We start from the raw sequence: 20,704 nt of genomic DNA, 5'->3' as shown, positions 1-20,704 counted from the left end.
TATTGCACACGCAGGGGCTGAGGGGCGGCGCTGTCACGCGTGAGAGGCTGTAGGGGCAACGCGCGACCACGCGTGTCGTGACCCCGCGTCTGCCCTCACCACGCACCGCCAACCGCCACAGAGGGCGCGCGGGGCAACGGCCAGCCCGGGGAGCGGGGCTCGCGGCCTACTTGGGGCCACGCCCCTCCCCCGCCACGTGACGGGGGAAGCGGTGACGCCGTCTGCCCTGGGGCTGACACTCTGCGCGGGGCGGGCGCGGCAGCTGGAGCTGCAGTCGCCTTCGCGCTGGAGCAGGACCCGGACCCCGACCCCCGCAGGTGAGGCGGCTACTCCGGGGGGCCGGGAGACGCGGGCCCACGCACCTGCTCGCGCAGCCCAGCCCCGCCCCGCGCTGTGCGGCTGGTGCCGCCCCGGCCCGAGGCCGCTCCGGGCGTTTTGGCACGGCCAAGGCGGGCTTGGGGGCGATGGGGTTGTGCCGCGGAGGCGGGTCCGTGGGCCCGGCCCTGCCCTGCCCTGCCCGCACATATGCCGCTCGTGCTGGGCCGGTCCCCGGGGCGCTGCTCCGCCGGGCGGGCAGGTGCGAGGAGCCTGCTGCTGCTCGGTCCCGTCCTGCGCCTCGCGCCGGCACGTGTGAAGCGGGGCTCGGCGGCCGCTGCGTTCGTGTGCGGGGGACGCGGCTGAGACCGAGGCTGTGACTGGAGGTGTCTCCGGCCGAACCGGAAGTGGTGGCCTGCTGGTGAAATCCAGTAAAGGCCCCAGTCCATCTCTCCGGTGGCGCTGGTTGCCGTCGGGTTGGCTTTTGACCCTCGGCGTGTGTTGGAGCCCCTGTTTCAAGAAATGTGCTTGCACCGGATCTGCCGCAAGTGCGGGGAGGGCACGAGAGGAGGGGTAGGGGTGGGAGAGGGATCCCACATCTAATCTGGCCCTAGTGTGGTTTCAGTGGCTTCCTGTGTTCGCGCATCAACTTCATCAGTCTGTTTGTTGTTGCATTAATGAATGTGTCAGTGAAATGCTTGCTGGAGCGGTGATACAAGAAGCGCACTGTGCAAATCACGCATGAATGCATACGACTGTCCAAGTGGATGGAATAACCGTCTGTATTTTGTTTGCATCTCAGTCCCTTGATTGCATCCTAATTTTAATATTTTATGGTAGTGTTTCCTCGAACATGCCTTCCAACTACAAGTGAACACTGGAAAGAGGTTTTATGGTTCTGTGAGTGATTTAGAGGAAAGGAATTCAGTCGCTAGATTGCAATCTCTTCCGCAGGGACGGACGGAGTCGACAGCTATGATCGCTCCTCACGTCACTGTCACTTGCTCGCTTGCTGGCAGTTCTGTGTGTTCAGAAGCTGGGGGATGTGGTAATGGGGCCGACCCCCAGTGCTAATTTTATTAATTTGAAATTTGGAGAGACCTGAGCAAATCTGTGTTTCTTTTCTTTCTTCTCTTGTAAAATTAAAAAAAAAAAAACCTTATAAAATCAATTTCATTAAACTCATGTACTTCTATATGTAGTTGCTCTTATTTAGGTTTGAGTGCCTTATTTTGGTTTAGGTTAACTTGGTTGCATGTGATTAAACTACACTGAAATAAGTTAATCTTAAACAGTGTAAAGTGCCTGAATACAAAGAATCATCTTTTTAAAGCAACCTAAACCAGTACAACCTAAACAAGTACAAGCTGAGACAAGGCTGTAGATTGTTTGTTTATGAATGAGCCTCTTCTGGCCTACTGAGAGTCTGAGAATGAGGGAAGTGTCAAAACAAAGGTATTGTTTCATTAAACCTGCTGAAATCTTTTCAAGAGTGGTTTTAGACTTTGGACCCGAGGCTGCTGGAAAAGAAGTAGGAGAGGGCTTTCTTTACTTCTTCTAAGGTATAATACCTACTCAGCAGTGCTTCCTTGTAAAACTTAATATTAAGTTATGGTCTCTTAAAAGAAATGTTTCACTTGACAGTGGGTAACCTAAAAATTCTGCATGTGAGCTTTAAATGTTCTGTATTACTTTGTGTGTGATGCACATTTACCTGTATTCAGAGACAACCGTAACAGGGCCCAGGAGAAATCAGCCTGTGCAGGGCCTGGACATGAAGTCAGCCCAGCTTCTCAGGGCCTCTCAAAGCAATGGGCCCAGGGCAGTTGCCCTGATTCAGCCCCACTCCCCCTCAAGATGGCTCTGTCTGTATTTCCTTTTTATGCTAGTATGTAGGCCTTGCAGATTGTCTAGTTGTTCCTTTGGTCAGGTAAAGCTGGAAAGCCAGAGAGGAACTAAAATAAAATTAACCACATCTGAGAGGTTGGCATCTGTTAAAACCTTACATCCGAACTGGGCTCGGATTGTTAGTGGTGAGTTTTTCTCTTGTCTTTTTATGATCATGACTGGATCCGTTCTTTATTAATGAGCTCTTCGTGAGGTCTTCAGATTTTAAAGCCTGCAGTTACTTAACTGAGGTAATCATTCCATGTAATTTTTTTCATGTGAGATTCTTGAAGTACTTACTTCAGTAGGTATTTTTGCTTTAAATTTGACAGGCTAGGTGAAATTGTGACACAGCAAGGTTGCTAGAATAATTCTGATGTATCACTTGGACCAGTGTCAGAAACAGGAATAAAACCCAGCATTTCTGCCTCCAGTCATCTCTCTTGTCTTCTAACCTGGTGGCACATATGCTAAAGGACACGGTTTATAGCCTAGAGATTGCAAATTCAAGGCCATAGCATAAGCACTCACAGTGAAGTAAAAATTTGTTGCATTTTGGAAAGGTGTGATTAAGGCGCATTGGCTATGAAATTACTTGATGTTGAACATATTGCCTTGTACTGTGGCTGGGAAAGGATAAACTCTGAGAGTCCCTATTGTCTCTTAAAGCATCTTGTTTGATCCTGATATGATTTGTTTATAAAACTACATTAGTGGCCCAGTCTGTCATGGGACTCATTAATTGATGCAATCCTTGTCTGTTTGGATGGAAGAGTCAGTGTTACTCGGACTGCAGCAGGGATATTTAACATAGATGCTTATGATGGTGAAGGAGAGCTGCTGTTCCCCTTTTCTTTAAGAAATGGGAAGCACAGTTAGGAAGCTTATATCAGCATGGTAACTCTTCATAACTGATTCCCAGTATTTATTCTCTCTTCCTTCACTCATTTACATCTCTTTAAAGCAGGAACTGCAAGGTCTATTGAACTTCTCAATTGTGAAATAACATTAAAATGACATTAAATGTTTTTTCTTTGGTAGAACAATTTATAGTTTTCTGTTTTCTTTATAGGCTCTTCTGTAAAATTTGGTTGTAAAAATCAGACTTTCAGATAAATGCCTAGTAGCCTTAATGAAAAAATACAGGTTTACTTTGTATCCAGTGGCTTCTAAATCTTGCCCTCTCCCTAAATTTTGATAAGAAATTTAGCTGTTTAAGTAACTTTAGAAACAGGTTAGATGCCAGACCGGTCAGATTAAAAAAAATTTAAAAAAGGAAAGAATATTCCTAGTAGAAATATTGATACTGGGATAAATGTAAGAATGTTGGCAGCTGGCACTTGAGGTAAGATATTCATTAAACATATCATGGTCCAAATATCAAAAATTGGTAAGGGAAGTATGGGCTGGGAAGTAGAAGAACAAAGATGTAAATGATTTCCATCTGCCCCCTCCCCCTTTCTTAAAAATACATTGGACACAGTTTATAGATTTCATAGACACTAGAGCTGGAAGGTACCTTGGAAGATCATGGAGTCCTGGCCCAGGGGCAGGAAGTCAGCTGCGGTCATAGGATCCCAGCAAGATAAGCATCCAAATTTCCATCGAATGTAGGTGCTTGAACCACCTCCGATGGCAGGCTGTTCCAGACCTTGGGGGTTCGGACAGTAAAGAAATTCTTCCTTATGTCCAGTCTGAACCGGTCTTGCTGGAATTTATAACCGTTTGACCTCGTCATCCCTTGGGGCGCTCTGGTGAACAAACATTCCCCCAGATCCTGGTGGTCACCCCTGATAAACTTATAGGTGGCCATCAGATCACCCCTGAGCCTGCGCTTTTCCAGGCTGAAGAGCCCCATGGCTCTTAGCCTGTCATTGTAAGGTCTGTTTTCCTGACCTCTGATCATGCGTGTGGCTCTTCTCTGGACTCTCTCAAGCTTCTCCACATCCTTTTTGAATAGTGGAGCCCAAAACTGGATGGAGTACTCCAGCTGTGGCCTCGCCAAGGCTGAGTACAAGGGGAGAATGATGTCCAGGGATTTGCTTGAGAAGCATCTATGGATGCAAGCCAGTGTTTTGGTCACTTTACTAGCTGCAGCATCACATGGCAGGCTCATGGTCATGTTGTGGTCAATGATGACCCCCAAATCTCTTTCTTCCGTAGTGCTAGCCAGCGTAGCACTGCCGAGCCTATAAGCATGCTGCAGGTTTTTCCTCCCAAGGTGGAGAACCTTGCATTATTCGGTGTTAAACACCATCAGGTTCTCGTCTGCCCATTTGCTGAGCCTGTCCAGGTCAGCCTGGATCACCCTCCTGTCTGCAGGTATGGATGCTTTGCCCCAAAGTTTGGTGTCATCGGCGAACTTGGCCAGTCCGCTTCTGACTCCAATGTCCACATCATTAATGAAGATGTTGAGCAATATGGGTCCAAGGACAGAGCCTTGGGGGACCCCACTGGTCACAGGGCACCATGACGATTGACTTCCATCTATTCCCGCCCTCTGTGTCCAACCACGGAGCCAATTTCCCAGCCAGCTGATCGTGGTGGACCCAAGGCCACAGTTGGCCAGTTTGGCCAAGAGGTGATCATGGGATACCAGATTGAAGGCTTTTTTGAAGTCAAGATGTATAACATCAATCTCTTCTCCCTTGTCCAGGTGATAGGTCACCTGGTTGTAAAAGGAAATGAGATTGGTCAACCAAGACCTACCCACAAGAAACCCGTGCTGGCTGTCCATCAGGATGTTGGTGTCAGCCAGACCATTAAGGATGGCAAGTTTAATAAACTTTTCTAAGACCTTCCCTGGGATAGAGGTCAGGCTGATGGGCCTGTAGTTTGCCGGATCCACTTTCCTCCCTTTCTCGAAGACAGGCACCACATTGGCCTTCTTCAGTCTTCTGGCACTACACCAGAGCGCCAGGAGTTCTCGAAGATCCGTGCCAGGGGCTGGGCTATGATGCTCGCCAGCTCCTTGAGTACCCTGGGGTGTAGATTGTCAGGGCCGGCTGACTTGAAGGTATTCCAGCCTCTCAAGGTGTTCTTTCAGGAGGTCAGCATCGATTGGAGATGAGAACATTGTAGCTTGTAAAGTAAGAGGTGATTGGTGTTACCTTGCTTGTTAGACCTAACATTCGTATGATATCTATTTTGATGGCATGACAAAAGAAGCTAATCAGTTTATAAATCAAGGGAATAGAACTTTACTACAGGTAGTAATGGGGATTTTATGATCAGGGCATTAATGCCCAATGTTAAACAGTACTTTTATTCTAGTTTTGGCCTCCTTGAAGTTGCTATTTTGCATAAGCTTGATTGGCCAATCAGCTTATAAGCCTTAACTTGCAACTTAGTAACTGTATCCCCCCCCAATCAAAATGACCACTTATAAATTTTGATTAGGGAGCGGGGGAATACAGTCACCCTTATGACAGAAAATGGATTGTGGAAATGGTTACTTGTGTAAATATACATGAGCTCAGTACAGTTACATTCTTAACTCCTTCCACTTCCATTATGTTCAGTGGGCAATAGTCTTTCGCGGTATTTTGAAAGACTAGGCTTCCTTCAGTAAGATCTATTGTGTGTTTCCAAAATTAGACTCTACTGCTGTAGCCAGGTTTGTATGATGGACTTTGTGAGAGGTGTGTGCAGAGTCAAAAATGCTACTGTGTTGCATATGCCCATGCAGACTTGACTGTAAATTTGGCACTTAAAACTTGTAGCTTTTTCAAGTATTTGTCCTCCTGAGGTAGTGTTTGGTGAACTATAAATGGCATATTTCTTTTTAAAATAATTCTTTTAAAAAAATAACATACCAGCTACTTTTAAAATACCTTTAAAGAAATATACACCCCCATCCATTGTATTCTGGATATCTAATTTTCATATGATTAAGTTAAAATTTATGGAGTGGTCAGAATCAGAGAGATTTGTTTTTTCTAGTTCTGAAATGCATTACATAGGATTTTACCATGGCAGCTTGGATTGCTAAACAGGGTGGAAAAAAAGCTCAAGATTTGGAGTGTATTTCAAACAGTATAGGCAAATGTTAAAGCCTATTTCAAAATTTTGGTAGAATACATGTATTGAATTATTTTAAAAAGAAAATGGGGAAAAGCCCCATGTCCACTCTTTGTTCACTTTTCATCTCCAGTCATCTCATTTTTTCTGGTGGTATTGTGCTTTGTTACAGTCTTTTTCTTCTGCCTCTGTCTAGGTTTTCTCGTATTTTCCAATGAGATAAGAAAAGTGTTTAAAAAAAATAAAATAAATAACGGATGCTAATATTTACTCCTTTTCCAGACTAGTTTTGATCGTGCCAAAACTCAAAAAGTAAATAGATAATATAAAATATCTCAACTTAAAAAAAAATTAAAAAATCTGAGTGTCAGTCCCTGTTAATGGTGTGGATATGGGTTACAGCTCACTTAAAATCTGCAGGCATGCCAACTGCTACAGTATTAAAAGCCTGTGTCTGCCTATGGAACTTTGTATCTGGATGCAAGAGTCTCTTGCATTTGCATTGTATCTTATATTACTACCAATCTGTTTAGCCACTAGTTGTGATGGTTACAGCAGATAAATCCTCCATCCTAGGAAGGATTGATGGCCCATCCCATATTTGATTCTTTGGATAATGGGAGAAGGTACAGGGCAATCATGCTCAATCTGTTGGCCCTGTGGGCCAGATGAGTGGCAAGGTGGCCAGTTTGTAGGCCAGATTGGGTTCTGGGGCCCAGCACTGCCTTGTCCCTTCCCCATGTGCCAGAATTAAGTCTTAGCATTGCCCTTCATGCTCCCCGTGCACCCATGTTGGGCCCTAGGGGCCTGGCATTGCCCCTTCCTGCCCCCAGTGTTCTGGGATTGGGACCCAGAACTGCCTTTGTCCACACCAATACAGAGGCCAGGGCTTCCCATGGGTCTGGAAATGAAGAGGTAGGAAAGTGGTGCTACTGCTCCCCTTTTGCCAAATTTATGGACCTGTTGGGAGCCCTGCTGGCCAGATGACATGGCACTGTGGGCTGGATCCAGCCTGTAGACCAGGGGTTGAGTATCCCTGCTCTAGTGGCACTAGAAGATACATTTATGAGCACTTTGAAGGGGCCTGAGAGGTCTTGGGAGCAGGGGAAAAGCTGGAGTAGTAAGTAGTATACCCGCTTTTCTCTCTCTCTTTTTTTTTCCTTCCTTTTTTTAAGATTTTAAATATAAGTGAGAGGAGTAGCACAGTTTTATGAAGAAATTAAATCTCATCTGTGAGTAAGAAATTGACTTCAGCTGAAAAAAAATTTCCTGATCTACTTTGCTAAGTAATAGAAACAATAGGCTTAATAGGTAACTTGCAGATATCAAGCCATTCTTCAGTGTTACAGGACAGAAGCTGTGACCAAGTTATACAACATAATGTTTTGTTGTATAGCTGAGAGTATCTAGGAGTGTTACTGATTTTCATATCATATCAATTGTATCAAGACTCTATCATTTGCCTTGAGAGACTTTGATAATTTGTGCCAAGGGTTGGCAACCTGTGGCCTTGTGGGGCCAGGTCTAGTCCATAGAGCTGGTGGGACTGTGGCAGTGTTTTGGCAGGGGTGGGGCTTTGCCCCCAAGACAGCCAGGCAGCAGAGAAAAGCAGCTGCCTTGTGGGGCAACTGGTGGCATGAGCCAGGCTGGAAGTGGCCCATGCTCAGAGTTAAGCTTTATTAAAGCAGCCTCCCACTTCTGAACTTTGCCAATACCTGATTTATGCAATATGTACCAGTAATTATGAAGTGTATTGAAAACATTTCTTATTCATAGGCTGTGGACTGAAGACAGCTTTTGTTTTTTGTTTCTTCCAGCTCATCTGATACAAACAGAAAAAGAAACAAATACCAAAGAAGTAAGCATAATGCGGCTTACCTATTGTTTGGAAAGTTGAACAGTGCTTTCACTTAGAGATGGCTGACAAAGGTGGGAAGATCCTTCCAGTACCGTTATACATTGAAGTGGAGTATGACTATGAATATGAGGCAAAGGATAAAAAGATTGTGATAAAACAAGGTGAGAAATACATGTTGGTGAAAAAAACTAATGATGATTGGTGGCAAGTCAAAAAGGAGGAACATTCCAAGCCCTTCTATGTGCCAGCCCAGTATGTGAAAGAAGTAACACGAAAAGCACTGATGCCACCTGTTAAACCAGCAGGTGGACTGCCAAATAGTTCTTTGAAACTGATGCATGCAGGGTTACAGAGGTCAACAGAAAATGTGAACAAGTCACCAGAACTTTCCAGTTTTGGAAAAACTGCTCCAGTTCAAGTGTCTGGTCTAGTTTGGGATGCCAATCAGAATCTGGGACCAAATAGTAGCCCAGGTCAAACTGTTTGCTTGAATCTGGACCTTGCCCAAAATAATGGAAAACTAAATAATGAGTTACAGTCACCCAAGGTTTCCAGCCAATACAGGACCCTCTCTGTGGGCCATTTCCCTTGTCCTGAGTTCATGGAAATAGAAAAGACCAGCTTTTCCCTTGAACAGTCTTGTGATTCAGCAGGAGAAAGCTCAGAAAAAATCCATCAAGATTCAGAATCTGGAGATGAACTCAGTAGCAGCTCCACAGAACAAGTTCAGGTAAGCTAAATAGCTCTGTAGACATTATCACCGTTGTTATTTCCCTTTTCAGTTAAGTCTTAGCAGTTTCCTACTGTCTCTAATTTGCTTCCTATAAAGCTACGATTGGAATATTATAGGGAGAATTTTTTTTCCTGTATTTTATTAGGTTGTACAAAGTTGCCATATTTTAGTAATAACAGGTACTTTACACTGTCCTTTCATCCTTCTCATGTACAAGATCCTGGTATTGAGCAGTCTAGGGGAGTTTCCCTTAAAACTGCTTTTTAATATACCGTGTGGAATTGATTTGGTGTTATTCAGTATAAGCAATTCTTAGCAATTCTTCCAGAGGAGGGGAGGCAAGTGCTATGAATTTTAGTTTGTGGACTTGCTGAACTTTGGTCCAGATGCATGTGATGGTCACTTGCCACTGTCAGTCACTGATTTCTCCCATAGACAAAACATGGATAATATTAATCTACAGTTTATATTTTTGAGTTGTTTAAGCAGATTCACACTGGTATGTATAAAATTGCTTTTGATACTTTCTGTAACGGTTATAGTGATATACAAACATCACTGACAGTGAATGATTTTAATTCTTAATTAATTTTTGAGTCATTGTCATTGAGCTATATGGTAGAAGCATAAAAGGGGAGATGTTTCAAGTATCTTCCACAGTTAAGGCAGTTGTTGCAAAGCTTGTTTGGTTAATGAAAACAAGTAAGTTTGATCACTTGGATCTCTCAGATATGTTTGAAATCGTTGATTTATTTGGATTTGCATCATTCATTTATCTTGGTTTATCTGTGTCTGACAATGGTCAGTACAAGATTCTTTTTTTTTTTTTTTCTTGGAAGACCTAGATGTACTACAACAAACTAATAAGTTTTGAAATATTTGTTTGATTAGGCGGATATTAAGTGATCCATCAGCTGTTTGGTATGGTGGTCCAAAATTAATGTAAGAGAAACTTTCAAAAGTGTGTTGCTTAAAACTGTTTTCTGTTCTGCTTCTTTTTATAAGCTTATACTATAATTGAATTGGTTTTATGGTACATTTGGTACTATTTGATTTATGTTTGGTAAATAAATGCCCCTTTAGCATTGTATGGGTGAGCTCGGTATCATGGTTTGACAACCTATGGCCCACAGGCAAGAACCAGCCTGTGGAACCTTTGGATCTGGCCTGTGGAGCTGTGGCTTTGGCAGCATTTGGCAATACAGGGGGGGCTCTTCCTGTACCAGGCTGCAGTCGGCCACCTAGGGCTCTGGTGGAGGGGGAAGTCTGCCTGCGCTGTGCTGCAGTCAGACAGTGCAGGCTTCCAGCAGAGGGGGGCTTTCTTCCCACCACTCATCTGCAACATAGTGTAGAGAAGCAGTGGCAGTACCTGGCTGCTAATGCCTGGTTGCCTTCCACCTGAGCCACCCACTCCCAGCTCTGCTGGCAACTATTGCTGCCCCCTACTCTGCATGGTTTGGAGTTAGTCTTTTTGTTTTTCTTTGCTTTTTTTTTTTTAAATAATTGAGTAACTTCATCTCATCATGATGAACCACAACCTCATTGCAATTTAAAATATTTGACATTTAGTAACCATAGGGATTAAAGTAGTGGTAGCACTGATGTCACTATCACTGTGTTGGCTTGGTTTAGATATGAGTGCCAGCCTTCTCCACTGGAACGGTCCCATGCTTTTTATAATTCTCTCAATAGGGAACACTGTTTAGCAGGAATCAGCTGTGCAGAAATTAATGGCTTAGAAAGCTGTTTATGTTGCTCTTAGTCTGTAGTCAGAACATCAAGTTCCAAGATTGCATACACAGACACATAATTTTTCATATCACAAAGCAGCCCAAATGGCTTTTTTTTCATTGTCACGTTCAGTTTTATGCAGTCTGTACTACAATAATAAACTCTAGTTGAAGTGGATTTTAGATTGGTTCAGTCGTTTGTAAAACCGTTATATCCACTTCTTGAGATTCATTAAATCAGAGCCCTTGCTGATTTAATAGACTTATGCCTTTAAACATTGTTTCTGATTAAGTATCTGAAGGTTTGGGGACTTCTAGAAAAAAAAATGAAAGGTAATATTGCTGAGAAATTCCACAAGTGAAAAGCTGAAGGTTTCAGGCATGATCTTGAAACTTTTTTTTCATAGTTCTTGCAGAAAACCTTGGTATACTTTTAAAAAGCTTTAGGGAAGTGTTTGTGTATATGTGCATACATGTACAGAAAGATGTGTTGGTAGTGGCTGAGGTGGAATAGGCTCCTTAAACTATTCTGATGTATGGAAAAGTGTTGTAGTACATTCTGCAGTACATTTTACAAATATTTTTGTCATTTGTCATTTGGCTTGAAGGGTTTCTGTTTTTTGTTTGTCTTGGGAGGGAATCGTAGAATATATTATGCCGAGTATGAAGGCACACTCTTTTTCCACTTCTTTCTATGCCAGCAGCTTAAGAATGGAGTTTTTGTGTTTTTTCGTGGGCTTCAGGGAAGCATTCTTAATGTGGGGGGGACTTTTATCAAAAATGTTCTTAGGTATTCTAGGTCATGAGCACTAGGGTCATCCTGATTTTTGTTAATGGAATGCTATAGCTGAGGACTATCCACAGGCCAGTAGTTGAGGTAGCTTAGAACAAGTTTGAGGAATTGCAGCAGTCAGGGCTGTATTTCTCAGCAGGTCTCTAGGACTTGTGCTCATTGTTGTATGGGCACTTTCTGGTTCTGATGGTGGTGGAGACTGAAGAATGCAATTGCCATGCTGAAGAAACATAAAGTAGGACAAAGTGTGGTGAGGATGGACCATTCAAGCTTAGGACGAGGTCCTTTAAATGAAAAAATGTTGATAGAGAGCAGTATAGTATGTAACAAGAATGGCATATGAAAAACTAACTCTTTAGGAGATAAGGGAGCTACCACAGTCCTTTTGAAGAAAAGGCTGTGATTCTCAGTTGTGATATTTTGTGTCCGTTATTTCGGCAATCAAGTGTTTCAAGCACTTTCATTCCATCGAGGAAGAGCACCCACCAACTGCTGAAACTTCCTTAGCCTGATGAAGGGTTTTTGAACCCAAAAGCTCCCTTAATAACTGTTTTCCAGCTATTTAAGTTGGTCTAATAAAAGATATCAGATTTACGCAAAGAACTTTGTCAAGCACATAGTGAAATTGCAGTTGTCACAAAAGAGCTTGTAATCTGATAGAGCAAAAGTGGGAGTGAGGCAATGTGCAAAATCAATGCCATATTGCTTTTAAAATAACAACTACTCCAGCTGTCCCTCAATCTACCCACTTCTAGTTTGTTTTTGTTTTTTTAAATTGTAGCTCTCAAGATAAATTTATGCCTTTAATGAAGAATTTGGAAAAAGAATGGTTAATATACAAAATAACTGGTTCAGAAGCAGTAGGGAAGAATGTGTGACGGTCACTGGAAAAAACTGATAATGCATAAGGGAGGAATGATGCTAGCATTATTAATGGGATGCACCACATAAGTGTAGATAGAAAGTGTTATGTAGAGCCTTGGCATGACAGAAAGTGGAGTTGAGTTGATGCCCTGGATGTCAGAAAGTCAGTGAACTGCTTCAGAGTGAGGAGATGCAGTGTCAGTGCAGTTGCATAAATGTAACAAAGTGAAGGATATGGCCCTGAAAGCATTAAGTAAACTTTTTTTTTTCCCAGTTGCATAAGGAACATTTTTGTGCAACTATGCAATAGACTTTGTTAGACATGTTTTAAATGTTTAGAATATTTTAAAATAGTTACAAAAAGAAATTTAAAGATGTGAAACTCATGCATATTATATGTCTTTTTGGGGATTAAGCCTAGGTACTGGTCTGGCATTTCTATAATAATAAAAATTTAGCTTTGTTATAAGTTTACCTCCATTAAAGTATAATTTAATTGATACTGTGTTCTTTTTTACATCAATGGAATATAGTCATTGGCTCTTCAGACATTTCTTTGTGTGTGACCTAAGAGTTGATTTAAACTGCTTAGACCACAAGTAGCAAACTGTTGTTTTTGTTTTTTTTAGTCTTGTTTATTCTTATAGTAATCCAGATGTCTAAAACTAAGTGAAATCTGCTGAAGTTTTTCCTAATAATAGCTGTATATTATCTTTTCAGGTTACTGCAGATGATCTCTATTGACATCTTAAAAGATAATCTATAGTACTAAAAAAAGGTAAAATTTGTGTATCAATGAAATGACACATTTTAATTATTAAAACATTGAATAAATAATGCAACCTTGTTAAATCTCTTTCATGAAATCCTGAGCAGGTTTGACTTCAGTTTGCTTTGCAGTTACATTATACAGAAACCAATTATGCTCGTTTATTGAGGACTAGGGTGCTCCATTTGGGTTTTGATCTATTGCAGCATACCTCTGTTCAGCATATTTGCTTTTTTGAGGGAAATTATGCTCTGCCTTGATTTGTTTTGTTAAATATTTAGAATTACTTCTTAGATTATCAACTCATACTATTTTATGTCATATTTCATACAAAGATCTTTAAACCTGTATAGGGTTGTTTAATATAGATTAACTTTAAACCTGTGTAAAATGTTTATATAATCTTCTGTGGCATACGTTACACCTCTCACAATTTTGTATCTGGTGATAGTATACCGTTGAGCTAAGAGGCAGAAGGAAATCTTTCCCTCCTCCCAAGTATGTGACAGATCAAAACACTTTCTGATTTGATGTTACCTTTTCCTGTTAGTTGAAAAGGTACTTACAGCATTGGTTTGTTTTTAAGGATCAGAAACATACAGTGACCTATTTACAAAGATTGTTCTGTCCTTCATCCTCTTTAGTAATTGACTGTTGCATTAACTGTGAAGCACTAAAGGGGATTATTGTAAGGATGATTGTCTTGCTTTGATTAATTCTGAGTAGTAAAGATCTGACAGTTGGAGTGCCCTCTTTTACACCTGCAGTTTCTCTGGAAAATGCGGTAACTTTGGTTTTGCTTAACAAAAAAAATGGTAAGTTTATTTAGGAAGAGGGTGGGTGAGTGCATATGCACACATGCATGTCCTGAGAAACTTCTGTATGGGATCCCAGAATGCCAAATTATATTTTTGGAGGAAGGATGTCTTAGGGTGATCGCTTTTATTGAACCAACTGTATAGTTGGGATAAAGTTAGACAAGCTAGTCTAACATTATCCCAAGCTTGCCTAATTTTATTCTAACTACATTGGTCCAATAAAAGACGTGACCTTAAGAAATGTTGCCTCATGTAATTTCTGGACCATTATGGCTACAACATCACTCTGACACTACTGTAATATGGTAAATATATTTTATTTAATTGGTAGTTCAACATTTTAGGGATTTGCTATTTAGGTCTTTCTGCAGGCCAAATTAAGCCCCTAAATAAAAGGGTTCTGCCAAATTGTCTAGGCTCCAGATTGAATTTGCTTTTATTGTAAGGAACTATGTTGCTTAAACTTGTTTCTCTTCTGCTTGGCCTGGCAATAAATATTTTGATGGGTACAGGTGAAGAGATTCCAATTCAGAGATGAGTTCAGTCAGATAGGGCATTTGCATCCTTGGACTACATTTGTTTCTTTGGACCTGATCTTGTGCTATGTTTTAATATTTTAAAAGTAACTTAAAATTGGTGCCAGAATAATTGGGAGAAACAATTAAATGGTATTTACTGCAATAAGATGGAGTATATTGTTTAGTATAGCTATAATTCTGAAATTAAATTTTGGACCAAATCCTAACTAGTAATATCTTCTTTGCCTTGACTTTTTTCTGTGAGTGACTTGATCATTCTACAGAACCTTTTGTGAATATTGTTACAACTTTTCTAGATTGAGTCATCTTTTACCTGATTGGAGGAGGCTCACCTACAGATAAGATAGGAAGTTCAGTTTCCTGGGCTTTTGTTGAGTTGAAAAAGGTGCTAATTGTGCTCTAAATTGTTAATGTGGGTATTTGTCTTAACTAAAAAAAAAGAAAGCTGTCTTTCAGTGTCAGTCAGCTACAGTTCTTTACATTTTGACACTTAGCAAGAGGTTTTATATCCTATTACCATTACCTTGACTTTATCTGCCCTTTTTGTAGTGAGATTTTTTTTTTTTTTTTGGTGTTTAAAATATTATGAATATATCTCTGAATTTTCTGAAAAAAAGCTTTGCTGTTGATGCCTCACATATTTTACCTTTACTCTAGGAATCATTGAAAAATCAAACTGGTGACAGGAAAGTTTTTTATTTTAACTTAATTATTGGAGCAGTCGAGAGATGGGTGAATGGGTAGGTGTGTATATTGTAAGTAAAACAGAAATCTGCTTTAGTGCATGCTGTCTTGTTTTACATTTGTATTTCTTTGTCATTTCTGTTATAGTTCAAAGTTGAGAAAAACGAAGATCAGCTTTGTAGTCCCACAGTTTTAATGGAACCCTGGATCTTTTTCCTGCATTTAACTTTTTTCAGTATAAAGTTATGCTAATTACGCTAATCTAAAATGCTTAAGATTATAAACTTTCATAATTATTGGTGTGAATGACTGACCCTACATTGACAAATGGAAAGTTGCAAATATTACTAGTATTACTCAAGGTGATGTATAAGAAGGCAGAGCTGCATTACTTAGGGAGTATTGTCATGTTACAGGATTAAGTTGGGTACTTGAGAACTAAATTTAGAAAATAGCTTGTCCAACTTTGAGTCTAGGTCATCATAATTCTGTATATACAGTCTCCTCTGTCTTCTGTTTCAGGTGGTGCTTTGCACTATTTGGGCTGTTTGTGAAAATGCAGAATCCATGTCACAAGTAAAGAAAATGCTGAAATAGAAAATTGATCTAGGAAAGTAACATTTTAGCGGTCTTCTAAAATGAAATTGAAAGTGAAATTTAGCAACTAGAAAAGAAACTGTAGTTTCAGAACCTATGATCTCAAACAAATGTGAACCTGCTTGAAAACTGATAAAAATCCTGTTTGAAGACACTTGTGTAAAAATGACTCCATGCTAATGTCACATTTCTTTGCAGGAAAATAATTTGTTTATATGTAGTGGCTAGGAAAAGCCATACTGTCTAGACAGTGTTTAACGCTGCAGTACATACATATTAAGTAGCTAGGTTATTTATTTTCAGAATCCTGATAGCAGGTTCAATTTCTGTTTTTCAGCAGTGTGAAGCTGCCTTAAATAATAGGAATGGATAGATGAATAGAATACAATTTAAAAGACGTTTTTCAGATAGTGTTTGGTCTCTAGAGTAGTTGCATGGGTTTGTGTTCACTGAAAAAAATGTTCATGCATCTCTGGTACATGAACCGTAATTTGTTTTCTCTCAGTAAAACATCTTGTCAAATGGGTTTTCATTATAGATGTTAGCTTTTAATTTTCAGTAGTTGTAGAAATATCATAAAACTAACATCAGTATGTAATAGTTATAGTTTAGAACAGGAGCTGGCAGCCTTTTTTGGCAGAGATGTTGCTGTGTCAGGAGTAGACAGTGGGAAAGCCACGAAGGGCCTGATCCTTGTGGCAGCGCATCCTCTACCCTTTCCCTGAGGCGCAAGTGCCAAGGAAAATGCGTTTGAATGCCACACTCTGAGACGCTTGCTGGGGGTTCTTACCCCTGTTTTTTTTAGTGTTGCAGTCCTTTTGTTTTTGCTACACAATCTCTGTGAATGGGATGACCACTGTACTTTTTTGCTGTAGTTTGGGACCTCCTTAAATCACAGCGAGACTGGGTATTTCGCGGCCTGCTTATGGTGTGCACAGCCAATTTTTAAGGCATTTCACGGTGGCCTCACCCCTTGACACTGATTGGCAGAGGGGCCCTGAGAGGAGGAGCTATGAGTGGGTGGATGTCATCATTTGCTGGCTGCCCTATTTTGCCTTGCTTTTCAGCACTGATTGGTGGAGGGACCCCAGGGGGAAGAGGAGGGATGAAGGGGCAGCTACCATCTTGTATGCTGCCCTTTGTGGCTTCCTGCCAGCAAGTACCTTCCCCTCCCAGCAGCAGGAACCACTGCCTCCCACTGGGGAGTCAGCATTTTATTAACTTTTTATTTATTTTTTTTTTTTTTTGTGGTTTCTGCAAAATCTGTGAAACCATGATATAAGTAGGTCCCTAGATGCAGTGGAATTGTCTCTTGTCTGTGTTTATCTGTGAAAGACTGTTTTTTGGAAGCCAGTCCAAGTATGAGGGGAAGAGATTTATATAAGGGGAAATACCGCTCTAAACTTTACCTTTTTTGTCAGCCTTGCCTAGTATCTGTATGCAACTGTTTCCCTCTCTCATGTCCTGGCTCACCCTGTATAAGTTGTCCATCATTAAAGAGGAGTGGTAAGCACCACCTGTTGCATGAGGCTCTGGCCGCTGGACCTGGCAAATGCCATCTTGGACCTGGCAGTGTTGGTGGGCTGCCCCTTTTTTTGAGGAGGTGGTGGAGGATACCCTCTACCATCCTTTTCTTGACTGTCTTCAGCTGTGGCTGCTCTTCTCCACCCTTGGGCTCCACTTTGGTGTGCTGGACTTCAGTGTAATGATAGACAGCTGCAGTCCTGTACCAGGTGCCTGAGATGGAGGTAATGTGTCTGTCCAGTTTCTTCCTGGACCAGGCTAAGATGGTGACAATGAAGAGCTGCTGACACCAGACTGGCAGATCTGGCTCTGATGATGTCCTCTGCCTCTGAGTTTGGGTGCTTTGTTCTAAAGCAAAATGTGGGCCGGTTTGCATTGTACTGGACCACTGAGGGGGCACTCGGGAGGACGGCCAGCTAGTTCTTCAAGTGTAGTCTTGATTCTGTGGGAATGGGGGAGGTGCCAGTGTTTATTTGTTTTTGCTTTATTTAAATGGTTCTTTGGTGGCTTGTTTTCATGATCAGCCCCATATGGGGTTCTGTGCTTTTAATTGGTTGTCTGTTAATTTTATTTATTTATTTATTTTACTTCTTTCTAATAAAAGTTATAAGTAAACTCTCTCTCTCTCTCTCCCTCTGTCTCTCATTTCCCGCACCCCTCCCACCACACACTCACTTACCATGGGGAAAAGAAAGAACTATGAAAAAAGCACCATGACGGTTGCCTGTTAGGTTATGTAATATGTCCATTTTGTAAAGTGTTTCCCAGTGTGATGGTTCACATTAATGGAATCCATCTCTGTTTTAGAGTTTGCAGTCGAAAGGACAAAATAACAGGCAGATGGAGCAGTGGAGGGAGGGAGGATGGAGTAACAAAAGTAATAAATTGCTTTAGTGCAGTGGTTGTCAACCTTTTGCCTAGACTCAAGGTATCCATCTGTAAATGCCAGCTCTTAGCTTTCACTTGTTTTTCGATTATGGAAAAACAATAAAGCAATTCTTGTGTTGCAAGGAACTTGGACAATAGGTCAGAATGTTTTCTTGACACTGTGGATTTCTATTTGAGATCTCTCAGTTTTTCTTGTGAATCATATGTAGTTGTGCCATACTTAAAATGATCTCACCCCAGGGTCCATATTTGCTGTGGGGATACTGTATTTACTTGATTAAAAGATGTGGTTCCCCCACTTCCATTTAATGTGGGTGGAATACAACCCCCAGCCTTACAGTTGAGCATGAGGGGGCAGGGGCTAGGGGTAGTGTAGAGGGTGAAGGGGGGGGCAGGTGGAGAGGGGATCAGGGCAACCTGAGGCTGCAGGGGATGGAGGGAGGGGGCAGGCGTAGTGGAGGTTCAGTGGGGGAGACAGGCAGCAGGGGTGAGCTGTCTGCCTCTCACTGCCTGACCTACTATGTGCCCCCCTACTGCCTGCCCCATTACTGCCTCCCCAACTGTCTGTTCTTCGCACTACTGCTTCCCGCATCACAGTTCCCCCTACTACCTGAAGTGATAGGGGTGTGTGTGTGTGTGTGGTTGTTTAAGATGATTGTCTAATAATTAGATTCCAAACATGAAAAATGATGATAAATGTATACATTTTCCATGTGGAGAATCTAATTATTTGGGGGTTAGCTTAAATTCAGTCATCTTGTATTCAGGTAAATACAGTATGTTCTTTCTTTCCATAGTAGAGCTAATCATGATCTGCTTAGCTGTTGTTAGATCAGGGGCAGGCAATTATTTTGGATGGAGGGCCACTTACTGAGTTTTGGCAAGCCATTGAGGGCCACATGACAGGCAGCCAGGGGCAGACAAATATAAATTTTCTAAATCTTTCAGGGGCCCTGTGGGTTGGATAGAATGGCCTGGTGGGCCGCATCTGGCCTGCGGGCCGCATTATGCCCGCCCCTGTGTTAGATGGTAGTTTTCTTTACGCACTACTACAGAACAAATTCTAGGAGTCATTAATTCAGTTCACATTCATTAGTGTAGGAATTGTCCTAGGCAGTTTCTCCACTTTAAGGAACCCCACTCTGCCTTTCCAATAGAAAAACTTTTTTTAAAGGAAACCCTACACATAAAATTTCAACCTTCAGGGTTACTTCTATTGCGTGACATGAGGGCATGTAAAATGTGAAATTATGTGGTCTGATTCCAAGAAACCTACTGAGACATGAACAAACTTGACAGCTAAGTTTTTGGCTGTGGTGCTTTCTAGCTTACTGTAGCATATAACTTCTCCTTGAAACGATCTGGACTAATTTTACTGAGGACTGATGAAGAGATTTCAGTCGTTGTCTTTTGGAGTAACTTGATCTAGGACCTTTGCTTTGTATATGGTCCAGTTAATTAAAATACACAACACAGGGAAGTTACAGCTTATCATTTTGACTGTTTTAAAACACGCAAACTTAGAATGATGCAAAGTGTTGTAGATCTTTTAGGGTAGAAGATGATGCTTAATTTTGTTAATATGCTTGTTGCAATGAAACAGTAAAAATGTGTGGAGTGTTTTGGGATTTTTTTTAATACTGCTACAAAATTAGGCTACTCAGTAAAGCTTCACATTAAATGTCTGGGGAGTGAACTTTAACATTCTGTAAATATAATTAGTGTTGCAAAAATGTTTCTCTTCTGGTTGATGGATTGCCTAGGCATTATTTGAAATTTGATTTTTCTGTCACAGCATGTATTTTACATTTTTAAACACGTGGTCACTATTTATTCTTTTTGCTGAAACTTGTGATGGCTCACTTCAGAAGTGAGCTTATAAAATGAAAAAAAAAAAAAAGGAACAGTACTAAAAATGCAAGGCTGTTTAAATGAGTTTGCTGACTAGACTATTCTTATTGAAATGGAGCAAGTTAGCAGATCTGCAGGCTTTTAAAAATTTCCAAACACATGCAATTATTGCTCTGAATGTTAACTTCTGCTTATCTGCATCCAGCCCTGAGGTCCGAGACATAGGGTTTACCTTTTAAGGGGCCTCATGCAAAGGTTCAATTTTGGGCTCCCACTTCACTGGACGTATAGTATACTAGACCTTAAAAACACAGAAAGGGGCCCCTTAACAATTATGTAATTGTGCTGCTCCACTACTCTGAAGCTGCCCTGTAAAAGCTCAAGTCCACAAAGGATCATGAGTTTGGTGGCATTTAGCAAGGCTTGCTGCATGCTCTTTGAGCATATCTAGTGGATTGAGTTCCTTGAGGAGGTTTAATTCACAGATCAAATGGTCTTGGATAAAGAGATAAGCACTCATGCAAAATTGTTGTTGTAGCAGAGCACTAGGGTGCTCGCTACCAGTAATAGTAATAAGGACAGCTGCCAATCAACAGGGCAGCACAGGTGAGGGTTGCTGGGGCAACTAATGTTGGTCAGCTGGCTAGAAGGGGGCAGGGCCTGGCCTTTATAAGTGACCAGGCTGAGGCCAGAGCCAGTTCCCTTCTGGCAGCCTGAGGTGTAGGAGCTCTGCAGAAGAGCCCAGCAGAGCAGACACGAGCGGTGCAGCCTGAGCACCTAAGGGGCTGCAGCATGGTGCGGGCAGAGAGAATCCTGACGGAGATGCCTCTGCAA

The 20,704-nt window shown here is 41.6% G+C and overlaps 1 protein-coding gene across 6 annotated transcripts in view; it reads left to right on the top strand.

The window, feature by feature from the left end:
• The first annotated feature begins 213 nt into the window (after nucleotides 1-213).
• The window catches only part of ARHGAP12 (Rho GTPase activating protein 12), a 181,067-nt gene continuing 160,576 nt past the window's right edge, over nucleotides 214-20,704 (top strand). For 5 of the 6 annotated variants that reach the window (XM_090047522.1, XM_090047521.1, XM_090047524.1 and 2 more), the window contains exons 1-2: nucleotides 214-317; nucleotides 8,040-8,810. In XM_090047522.1, coding sequence (XP_089903648.1) covers nucleotides 8,139-8,810 — 672 coding nt within the window. In that variant the 5' untranslated portion in view covers nucleotides 214-317; nucleotides 8,040-8,138. Of the gene's footprint in view, nucleotides 318-8,039; nucleotides 8,811-20,704 lie in introns of those variants that run through there. The other variant, XM_090047525.1, reaches the window with a different exon arrangement.

Source organism: Crocodylus siamensis, chromosome 5, assembly GCF_052110815.1.
Source record: "Crocodylus siamensis isolate JL-2025a chromosome 5, ASM5211081v1, whole genome shotgun sequence".
NCBI classification, from domain to species: domain Eukaryota; kingdom Metazoa; phylum Chordata; order Crocodylia; family Crocodylidae; genus Crocodylus; species Crocodylus siamensis.
The sequence above is the reverse complement of the archived record's forward strand: the minus strand, read 5'-3'. Positions and strand labels throughout refer to the sequence as shown.